Genomic DNA, 12,168 nt, shown 5'->3' on the forward strand with positions numbered 1-12,168 from the left:
GAGTAAATTCATAGAGAAGAGCTGCTGAATGACCAGAGGGAAATTCTCAGAAAGCAAGGGAGAGAGAAATCGGAGCTGACCTTGAGACTTTGGTTTTATAAAGAATGGAAGGAACAATGTCCCTAAAGCTAACCAACAGTTAACACCTGCAGCTGGGCATGAGCCAGTCCGGAGCAGAAAAGGCTAAAGCTGGCTAAGCTAGCTGGCCTGACAGCTCTTTAGTGCTAATCATAGTGCTTTAATTAATCCCCTTTCTCTTTTAACTCATAACTAAAGAGCAAGTATTGTATTTTCATTGATAAGGTATATAAATAGAAACAACGTGCGTTGTTTTTAGTGATATAACCCATCCAATGTCTGCTACACATTTTGGAAATCACATTTGGGCTCCATTCTGCCTCTTGTGAGGCTGAGCCACACTAAGGATGGTTGGCAGTACAAGGCAGGTGCTCCAGTACAGTAGAAGATGCTGAAGACATTATGTTTTATATAATTTTAACCCTGGTGCTTAGGCACTTGAGAGAAATGTTGGTATTTTTCAAAGATGAATCCTGGGATGCAATTTATTGTTCCTGTATCCACTGGGCCTCTTTTGTAGCCTCTCTCCGTTCCGTTTATGGTTTCAGAATGCTCTGAATTTGATATCCTCTTGGGATTTCATTAATGTGCTGTTTAATCCCTCTTCTAGGCCCTTCATGAAGACATTAAGCTCGATCCCAGATAGTGTCTGCAGTAACCCACTTAGCACCTCATTGCTTTGCAATTTGTCATTCCTGATTATTTTGAGTCCATATGAGGTGTGTGTCTGTCCGAGCTGAGTTAATAATTTTGAAAAAGAGGCTGCATGAGACACTATCAAATATTGTCCCCAACTGAAACTCAATAAACCATATCTGGTGCTACAGGGTAAAATACCCGAGAATGTAACAATCAAAGATGAACAGGAGGGTTTTAGATAAGGTGTCAAAGTCAGAGGACAACATGCATGAATAAGCCTCTTCCATGCTAATACAGGGCCAATACCAAAAGCTAATGGAAATCAATGAGTGAGTACTTCTGCTGAATTCAGTGGACTTTTCATCAGGTTTATAGATTCCCTTATTATCCAATGCACAGTGTGTAGTCATTTATACCTTTACAAGTCATAAGGGCACCATTTTACAGTTATTCTGCACAAGTTTAAATATCCACACAAGGTACAAAGCAATGGAGAACTAGATCTCCCTAAACTCTTGTTGGATGGAGACTAGACTGGTGTAACTTAAATGCTGAGCTGGTAAAAGGTGACATTTAAAGAACAGTAGTGATGACTTACTGGCTGTTCATTTATTTGGGAAGTGATGTTGGCCTGCTTCCTTGTTTATAATTAGAAATGGTTGGTAAACAGAATTTCTGTTCTGTGAGAAATTCTGAAGTGACTTTTTTTTTTTGCAGTTCCAAATCAGAATGAAAAATCAAAATTTAATTTTCCTGCAGAATAGAAATTTTGAATAGTTCAATTCAGAAACATGGAAGGGTTTTGTTTTGATACGGTAAAATGTTTTGTTTTAATATTATCAAAGTATGATATTATAATACAGTGCTAAATATTAATTATAATATATTAAAACAAATGTTGTAATCTATCAATCAAAATGAAATTAATTATAACGATAAAATTGAAAAAAGTTCAACATTATCAAAACAACAAGAAATTGACACATTCCCACAAAGCATTTCAGTGTAATCAAAACAGCATTTTCCGATGGAAAGCAATTTCACTGAAAGTGTTTCAACTAGTTCTAGTTATGATACAGCATTTTGTTTTATAACTATCAAATATCAAATTCTTATAAGTTAGTGAGTTACGGTGTGAGGCCACTTGCATCATTTTTCCTACTCAACTTAATGAGAAATTTACCCCTCCAATGACCGTACAGCTCTGTGTTTGTAAAGGATTCCAAACTTTTGAAAAAAGCATCAGTCTAGACGTGGATCTTTTGGAAAATAAAGCTTTTTCCGAACGATCCCTTATCCCTTATTTTAAGAGGGATAAGGGATCTTTCAGAAAAGGCTTTATTTTCCGAAAGATCCGAGTCTAGACAGGTGCTTTTTTCCAGCAAATCTCCGTGCTGAAAAAAAGCGGCAGCCATTTTTATGCTAATGAAGCGGGGGAGATTTAAATCCCCTCGTCATTAGCAATTGCGATACTTCTAATTTGCATCCCTTTTACGAAAAAGGGATGCAATCTAGACGTAGCCCGGGGGAGGGGTGGAGGCCACTGGCTTTGGAAAAAGGATCTATGCATCCATACCTGTGTGGATCCAATTCCAGGGCCTAAGTCAGCTTTACAAATACCTGAAATAAATATAACCAGCATTGTTCAAAGGTAAATAATTTGCGTGATTTAGGTGTGGATGCTTTAAAAATCTTTTCCCACTCAGCTAAACTGATTATTTCTCTCTTTCTTCCTATTCCTACTGCCACATTAATCTACACTTCCTATGTTCAGTATACACATGTCTCTATATAATGAGGATTAGTGCATCCACACCCCTTTCGTCTGTGCAGACTTTTTTTTTATTCTTTCATTCGGTAGCTTTGTTTTTTGGTAGGATGTATTTCAGCATGTGTTTGCTTGTTTATTTTACATTCATGTTTTCCATATGGCTCACACCACATCTAGTTTTTTCAGTGTTTAATTGTTCACTGATCACAGAGAAGGTAATGGCCCTGGACATTTTATATTTCACAGATATTTGGGCTTTTGGGAAAACTTTTAGGAACTTTAATATTTAAAAAAATGAAGCATTCCCAATAGTTTTCCTCAATCCAACTCCACTTATCATTCTGCAGTTTGGCTGCAGAAACAAAAACACCTTTTTCTATTTGTTTTTCCAGATTGATGGATTTCTGACACTTCTGTTTGGCCTGGCTAGCATAAATACCCTTACAGTGATCAGTGTGACTCGCTACATAAAGGGCTGCCATCCAGACAGAGGTAAGGTCTTCAAACAACATGTTTGAAGGAATTCAAATAGTGCTGGTCTGATTCTGCATTCTTTTATCTTGCTGAAAATCAAGAGTAACTCTTAAAGTCTCAGAGGGTTAGCCATGTTAATCTGTAATTTTAAAGAAACAAGTAGCCCTGTAGCACCTGAGGGTATGTCTACACTTGCTCCCTAGGGAGGCAAATGAAGCATACCGAAGTTGCTAATGAAGCGTGGGATTTAAATACCCCGTTCTTGATCAGCATATTTGCGGCCGGTAACCATTTTTAAAAGCCGGTAGCCCGAATTAACTCGCTGTATGTAGATGCGGTAGTCCTATCCGAAACCCTTCCCTCGAATTAACTGTTACTCCTCGTGGAAAGCCTTAAACCAACTCAGGCTTGCTTATAAGTTCTACAAATCTGTTAGTGAACCTGAGGGTTCTTTTATACCAACACTAGCCTTGGCAGCAGGGATCCATAGCGTTGAATGTCCATGGCCACATTGTATGGCTTTATTCCAGGCATTTAAAAGCTCCACAAAGTCATTATTGATCTGGTACAGCCAGAGGAATCATGGATGACCACAAGGCTGCCACCTGTTCATGGTTGGACAATATCTCCTCTGGACCTTAAGGCCAATCTTCAGGATTCAGTATGCAGGGACTTTCTCTCTGAGGCAGGCTACATGGCCAAAAAGTTCCAGCTGGCAGCACTCAATAAGAACTTAAATGCTCTCGAGGCCAGTTCTCAATAATATACCCCTATTACTAATCAATCAAACATGCCCATCAGTCGCTGATCACAAGGCATGTGAAATATCTCCAGTCTCGTGCTGTCTTGTTTAAGCAACTGGACTGGAGAGTGAGGCTAGCTGTGAGCCTGGCCCAAAGCATTTTTAACTCACAGAGCAAGTTCAACTGAGAATTGAGCAGCAAGCCCACGGCTGTTACAGAACAGGGGCAGGCCCAGGCCCCAGAGCAAACTCAAACCCACACTTACCACAATCCAAGCTCCCAGCCAAACCTCTGGGCTACAGAGGAAGTCAAAAGAGGCTCCTGGCCTAACCAACATTGAGGGAAACAGCTTCCACAGGCAAGAGAGCGGGAAGCCCAAGAAGCATTCTGCACAACTGTCTTTGAAACCCAGTCAAAGCCCTTCTTAAGGCAGGCAGAGGGAAGACTCAAACCCACAGCACCACTAAGCAAGGCAGGCAGTCTAACCACTGGACTACAAAGTGCAGAGTAGCTAGTACCCAAATAACAATTAACTAAAGTGTATCCACTTCAACAGGCAAACTCAAGGGGTCCCCAGCCTCCATCACCATAGCTAGCTGTATAACCGTACATGGGCTGCAGAACATGCCTCTTCCCACACACTCTTTTCAGGGAGCAGAAAGAGGATTTGGCCCAGCGGGTCCCCTAACACACCAGAGAAGCCCTACCACTGGGCTAGAGAGGGAGCCCCATGTACCACTTCACCCCAGTATGAGTTAATTAAAGTGGAATGGATTCAATAGGTAACATTGTGGGAGCCCTCATCATTGTACCCCGTGTCTTAATGATACTACCAGGGGAAGATCAAGGAATTTTTTGTGAGGAACACAGAGGAAATATTTGTCAAAGGGAACTGGGGAAACTGAAAGGAAGAAGCTATTTGATGGGTAATATGTTTAGATAGAGCTATGCCCCATTTAGTCACCCTCCAAATATAACAGTAAGGAAGTTTAGGAACTCTCAGTGTATTACACAACATAAGTATTCTGTCAAAAAGAGAAATGGAGATAGCTTTGGGAAGCACGTGGTTTAGAAAATAGGACAGGAAGACCTTGAAAGCAAGTTTTTTGTACTACAGTGATTAAAATTAAAATGTGTATTTTAGAGAAGGGTGGTCTTCTGAGAAAATTATTTAAAAAAAAAAGTATGAAGATCCAAGCATTTAAGGTTAAAGCTGAATACTCAGATTGTGCATTTTAGCATGCATATAAGGATTTTTTTAGAGATGGGTTTAAATATTTCACTCGTTTATTGCTGAAGAATATAAAAAAGCAAATTTTAAACTAATGTCCTGTAGAGATAGTAATGCACAATTGTTTTTGTCAGTAAATTCAGTGTTGGCACATGCCCGATAAATGGTTTCATTACTGCTTAATGGCTCTATCACAGGTCCAATGTTATGCTAATAGGCCTGGCAAGCTGGAAAGCTTTTCACTTTTAAGTTAACAGATCCACTTTGGGGAAGAGTCACCAGTCTGCAAGCAGCAAGAGCCTGCTCTGGGACACTTCAGGAATGGTCAGAATAGGGATAGGAAGAGGGGACAGGTTGAGCACTAAGAACCAGTGAAGATGTTGCCTCTTCTTGCCTCTTACATCCACCACCAGTGCCCTTAGTCATCTCTTTTCCAAGCTGAAAAGTCCCATCTTATTAATATCTCCTCATATGGCAGCTGTTCCATATCTGTAATCATTTCTGTTGCCTTTTCTGAACTTTTTTTGAATGCCACAATATCTTTTTCAAGATGAAGTGATCACATCTGCACACAGTGTTCATGAGGTGGGCATACCATGGATTTAAGTACAGGAAACTGTGCTCCACCATCCCTGATAGGGGAAGACATGAGAGAGTAAGGGAGGACACAGTGGATCACTTGGGGAACTCAGACTGAAAACATGTCCTGCATTCCCATCCAATGACATCATGAACAGCTCGGAAATCAAGGACAAAGGGGAGAAGAAAAATGGAAGTTTGTAATTAAAACCATTAGAGATGTGAATAAATAAGAGCCTTTTGCCTTCGACACACCTGAGGCTCATATTCTGCAGGGAAAATGGTAAGTATGGGAAAATAAAAAAAAATAAAGCTCTTATCTGAGGTATCTATGCCAGAGCTCAGGGTTGTTCCAAAAAGCAGTGTTTGAGTGGGCTGGACTCTGGGCTAAATTCTGTCAAAAGTCACAACCACGCAACCCCAGCAAAATATATCTAGACAGTTGTTACCATTGTCCCACCAACAGTTTGGAATGCAGAAATTTCTTTCAAATGCTCTAGGTTGAAATACTTTTGCTATGTGTTGTCTCGCACTGAGAGGTTTGCACGTGCAGACACATACATGGGTCTATGACATCTGTGTTAATGATGGCACATGGAATCTTAATGAAAAGTGAGCAGAGTACTTTGCTAATCTGTCAGGTAAAGGATATCTCTTTCTGTGGACTTTATATCCCTTTAAAGGAAGTTAAAACTGGCACAACCACTGTATGATTAAGAATAAAGAATTTGGGTTTCTGTGATCATGGATGAGATGAAAGTGTTATGCAGGATGAATGAGATAGTTTGAGTTTCTGATTTTTCCCCCTCTAGCTATGAGTGTGGGTGCAGAGTTAGTTATTTGAAAGCTGCACTTGTGAATTTCCATTCTTTCCGGTTTTTTTCCACATCAAATTAAACTTATAATTTCCTGTCTTTTTAAAGGTTTGCAAAACTGAAAAATTCATTCATGTTTCTTGTAGCTTTAATGTTGAATTTCCTAATTCTCCCATATCTAATTTATCACTTTTCATCTAATCTAATCTAATTTCATCTAATTCCAATGTTCCTGCAAAATCTTGAACATGGGAATTATCTCGAGTACCAGGTTTCCCCCTGTGAGCCCTCTGTGGTTTTTAAAGTAGTCCAATGGGAATAGATTTAATCTGCAAAGGGTCAGTGTGTTAAGTGGCATTTTCTCACTGTGTCGTATGTTTCAGGGCATTGCATTAGCAATAGCAGCATCACTGTGGCCCTGATTCTCATCTGGATCGCAGCTTTTTTCTGGTCAGTGGCTCCAATACTTGGATGGGGCAGTTATACAGGTAAAGGATCTCTCACACATTCTTGCAGAGACACAATTGGCACTTTTGCTTTTAATAGAACAAAGATGATTTCCCTCTTGGGCTACGTCTACACTGGCCCCTTTTCCGGAAGGGGCATGGTAATTTTTGAGATCGTAATAGGGAAATCCGCGGGGGATTTAAATATCCCCCGCGGCATTTAAATAGAAATGTCCGCTGCTTTTTTCCGGCTTTTAGAAAAGCCGGAAAAGAGCGTCTACACTGGCCCCGATCCTCCGGAAAAAGCGCCCTTTTCCGGAGGATCTTATTCCTACTTCCTACCTTTGGATTTCCCTATTACGATCTCAAAAATTACCATGCCCCTTCCGGAAAAGGGGCCAGTGTAGACGTAGCCTTGCTGTTTATTGTGGAGCAGATTGATTATCTGTAGAGCTGTGAGTATAATTCATAAAGAATTATTTATCCCAGAAATGATTATGATTGTACTCTGGGTATACTTCAGGGTATGTCTGCACTATAGTGTTATTGCGAAATATCTAATTTCGAAATAGTTAATTTGAAATAGCTTATTTTGAAATAACGCGTATACACACAAAATGCATTTTGAAATAGCATTTTTCTATTTCGAAATAGCGTGTCCACACTGAGTACATTGAATCGCATGTAAGGCTGGTTGGAACCAATTCCGGCAGGGCATCAGGTCAGGAGTTGCCTTGTAGCCCGGGCGGCCAGCAAGACATCCTGGGAAGGGCTGGAGGCCCCTTATTTCGAAATAAGCGTCTACACAGCACTTATATCAAAATAGCAATTTCGAAATTGGTGCTATTCCTTGTGGAATGAAGTTGACCAATTTCGAAATAAGCCCTACGCTATTTCAAATTAATTTTGAAATAACAGAATGGTTGTGTAGACTCTGTGTAGACATACCCTAAGATCTGAGTTTTGGGTTTAGTACATTCTCTACATTTTCTACTAATCAGTGATATTATATTACGTGGATGATATTATATTACATGTATTAAGTATATTACTGTTTATTTGCTAAATTATCCAGATTTACATATCCTTTCCCTATATAATCTACTTGTGGGATGAAAATCTGGCCTACTCAAGTCAATGGGAATTTTGCCATGGATTTCAATAGAGCCAGTACTTTGCCTTTGCTTTTCAAGGTACTGATTAGGGCTAGGTCTACACTATAGGGTTTTTTTTTTCTTCAGAAAAAGCTATGCAAATTGAGCTCCAGAAGAGGATTTTCTGCCATTTGGCCCCATCTCCCTGAAAAAGCACATTTGCTCTTCCACAAAAAAAAAAAATAAAAAAAAAATGGAAGAGCAAACGTGTTCCCTGAATGCAGCAGAGTTTTTCGGGGATACCTCCAGTCTCCTGAGCCCTTCCCCTCCACCCCCGGCAGTGTAGCTGTACCCTGAATGTATCCATATAAAAACATTAAAAATTTTTAATGTTAAATATGGATAAGCCCTATCTTTTAACTCAGGGTAAGTGATTCTTTTTCTAGCTCTGGTCCTGCCTTCTGAAGGTTAAATTCATCTCATTTAAATATATTTTGTGGAGAACTAAGAGGAGTTATTTTTTATTAGGTCTTGTCATTTGGTGCTAATAAGAATTCCATTGCTGAATAATGCAGGTTTCACTTGTTTAACTTTTCCAAGGATTGTAGGCACTTGACTGTGTGAACAAATAAAACTTTGGTTCATGCTTTGCTTCTTTGTGATGTATCTTATTCCAGTGGTTGTCTGAGCAGTCATCCTACATTTTTTTTAAACTTTAGTCTATAGAAAATCCTGCTGCTCATTTCCCTTTGGGGAGTCCCTGAAACCTTCATGTGTGAAATATATGGGCAGGTTTTATCATTGTGAATCAGATTCAATATTTTGATACTGAGACATTTAGAATGAGGTTGAGGTGCTCAAAGATGGAGATAAGTGCCTAATGAAATAGCCCAGTAGAGGTCAACCAAAATGATTAGGGGTACGTCTAAACTATATGGCTCCTTCGACGGAGCCATGTAGATTAGTTTACTCAGCAAAGGGAAATGAAACGATGATTTAAATAATCACCGCTTTATTTAAATCAAAATGGCCACTGCGCTGTGCCGATCAGCTGATTGTTGGCACAGTGTGGCATCTGCCGATGGGGATCTGCCGACCCCAGAACCCTTCATCAGCAGATCCTTTATGCCTCGTGATTATTTAAATCATGGTTTCATTTCCCTTTGCCGTCCTGCCTAATCTACATGGCTCCATCGACGGACCCATGTAGTTTAGACACACCCTAGGGGGCTGAGGCACATGATTTATGAGGAGAGTCTGAAGGAACTGGGCTTATTTAGTCTGCAGAAGAGAAGAATGAGGAGGAAATTGATAGTAGTTTTCAACTACCTGGAAGAGGGTTCCAAAGAGGATAAAGCTAGGCTGTTCTCAGTGGTGACAGATGGCAGAATGAGAAGCAATGGGGGAGGTCTAGATTGGATATTAGGAAAAACTATTTCACTAGCAGGGTTGGTGAAGCACTGAAATGGGTTACCTATGAAGATAATGGAATCTCCATTCTTAGAGGGGTTTAAGTCCTGGCTCAAATGATTTAGTTGGGGTTGGTCCTTCTTTGAACAAGGGGTTGGACTAGATCACTTCAGGTCTCTTGCAACCCTAATCTTGTATGATTCTAGTGGGATGTATAGAAGCACCCATGCAGATTAGATGTCTAATTCCCATAGACCTTCTTTTAGGTGCCTAACTTGCATAGGCACTTTTAAAATCCCACTAGGTGCCTAGCTGCATCACCTAAATCCCTTTGTAAATCTGGCCAATTATTTAAGCATCGGTAGTCCCTTTCTGACTGAAGAAGTTGTGCATGCTATTGTTGCAATGTATATCTCATCACAGTTTTTCCGGGTATGTGTTCCCATTATCACTGCCATTTTCTCTATTACAATTTTTGCACCTCTGGTGTCATTAAAGTGGAAATCCTTTCTTGACAGAATTTTTTGTGGCTACTGATGCAATATTTCTTATTCCCATTTCTTATTTTGTAATTTGTTCGCTAACGGGACTTTTTAAAATTGGTTGGTGCATTATCTTTGCTACAACAGCCCTTATTATGCTGTTTGGTACTGAGATCTTAGAAAAAGTTGCTTTGCAGCAAGAAATAGCTAGAACGCGACTTGCAATGGTATCAAACCTATAGAATGAATGGCCATTTTTGTGAGAATGAAAATTAAAATATCACATTTTACTGTCCTCCCTAACAATGGTTTATTCATGCTGGACAGGCAGCAGAAATCTAAATCAGAGGCATGTCGCTTGTAATAAATTTTGGTGCAGGGATTTTGTTGGAAAATTGAATCTATAGAACATTATGTCATAATTTATTACATAACCATGATCACTTGGTCCTTTGCTTTTTAAAAGAAAACTATAGGTTTTAAATAGATAAATCAAATGCTTTACGGTTGATACAGGCAAATATTTTAAAAAGAAAAAAGCTAACCACATTGTTCTGTTTTCTAGATCGCATGTATGGCACGTGTGAGATAGACTGGGCAAAAGCCAATTTCTCTACAATCTACAAATCCTACATTGTGTCTATTCTTATCTGCTGTTTCTTCTTACCTGTAACTGTCATGGTCTTCTCATATGTGGCCATCATCAATACTGTCAAGTCAAGCCATGTGTTAACTGGAGTGGGTGATCCAACAGACAGGCAGAGGCGAATGGAGCGAAATGTCACTCGGGTACGTCTGAGTATTTAGTATATCTGTAGTATACAAGAAAACAGAGGGTCACTGTGCTTTCTTCTATATTCTAAAGGAACCTCTTTAGAGTTCAATGAAGAAATTGAAAACTTATCAAATTGAACCACAAATTAACATTAAACCAGAATATGAAAAAATAATGTAGTCAGTTGAAAATATGGGGGAAATATAGCAGAAGCTCTTTATTTATGGAACATCAAAGACTCTCTTTTTTTCTGAAGTGATATTGCTGTGCAGAGAGAGATGTATGGTGGAATTCTCAAAAATGCTAATCATTGGCCTGACACTGCTTATTGTTCCATCAAAACTAATGGGAGATTTCATAGGAACTGGGTCAGCATTCCCTCTAAGCCAAGTGATGGCAGCACAGCTTCACAGGTGATTAATCAGCCTTGGCCAGTCAGAGGCTCAGGGCTGGCTGACTGACTGGGCAGAGCTGATTAATCACCTGAGAAGCTGTACTGCCCTGCAGCTTAGAAGGAATGCTGAGCTGAGTGCCTTAAAAAAAAAAAAAAAAAAAAAAATCCTACTATTAATAAACCGGGGCATAATAAAAAAAACTGTTTCTACTCTTTTCTACTGCTCTCCTTTCTTTTTCCCATTGGCTACGTCTAGACTGCAAGCCTCTTTCGAAAAAGAGCATCTAGACTACAATCAGTACTTTAGAAAAAGCAAGCTGCTTTTTCGAAAGAGAGTACTCAGGCAGTCTGGATGCTCTCTTTCGAAAAAGCACAGTTGGCATTACATAGCGCCTTTTTTCAAAAGAGCACTTTCGAAAAAAGGCATTATTCCTCATGAAATTAGGAGTACTGCCATCGAAAGAAAAGCTGCGTTCTTTCAATTTAATTTTGAAAGAATGCGGCTGTAGTCTAGACGTAGGTGAAGTTTTTTTGAAAAAAGTCTAGACGCAGCCTTTGAATCTTACCCTATATTTCCTTCACTTCTCCCCACCCTCCCAACTCCCACTCTCTGTCCTTCTACCAGACTTTTTTTCCCTTTCTTCTGCATGGTCGTCATTCAGTATCCTTTCCCATTTCTTTTTTCTGTCCTTATTTAACTGGGTTTTTTTTTCATATTCCTTTCATCTTCATCCCAATTCTTTTAAAACACAAAGGGCAAATGATCAAACACAATAAAAGTTATATTCAACACCTACATCTATATTTAAGGACTCAACATAGGTGTGTGCATGGGCTGGCCGGGTGTGCCCAAGCACACCCTAATGTCTAGGGCCGGCCCAGCAGCACGGTGCAGCACCCCTGAGGCACCCGGGAATGCCCCCGCCCAGCCCACCAGTACGGTGCGCGTGGTGCGGTGCCGTTGAGGCGCCCAGGGGTGCCCCCACCCAACCTGACAGTATGGTGCGGTGCCCCGTGGGCGCCCCAGCCTGTCCTGGAAGCACCGCGCGGTGCCCTGCCCTGCAGCACCGCGTGGTGCCCTGCCCTGTAGCACCGCGCGGCACCCCGGGGGCATCCCTGCCCTGCCCTACAGCACTGCACGGTGCCCCGGGGGTGCCCCTCCCCGGCCCTGCAGTTTGGGCTGGCTCTGACTCCAGCCCTGCAAGCTGTAAGGCAGAAGCTGAAGGTAAGGGTGGGG

General features: G+C 40.6%; 1 protein-coding gene across 1 annotated transcript in view; it reads left to right on the top strand.

The window, feature by feature from the left end:
• The window catches only part of LOC102447773 (visual pigment-like receptor peropsin), a 50,329-nt gene that overhangs the window by 35,334 nt on the left and 2,827 nt on the right, over nucleotides 1-12,168 (top strand). Inside the window, exons 3-5 of the mRNA XM_006131291.4 lie at nucleotides 2,881-2,980; nucleotides 6,714-6,818; nucleotides 10,328-10,551. Of these exons, the coding sequence (XP_006131353.1) occupies nucleotides 2,881-2,980; nucleotides 6,714-6,818; nucleotides 10,328-10,551 (429 nt within the window). The remainder of the gene's footprint in view (nucleotides 1-2,880; nucleotides 2,981-6,713; nucleotides 6,819-10,327; nucleotides 10,552-12,168) is intronic.

This window comes from Pelodiscus sinensis, chromosome 3 (genome assembly GCF_049634645.1).
Source record: "Pelodiscus sinensis isolate JC-2024 chromosome 3, ASM4963464v1, whole genome shotgun sequence".
NCBI lineage: Eukaryota > Metazoa > Chordata > Testudines > Trionychidae > Pelodiscus > Pelodiscus sinensis.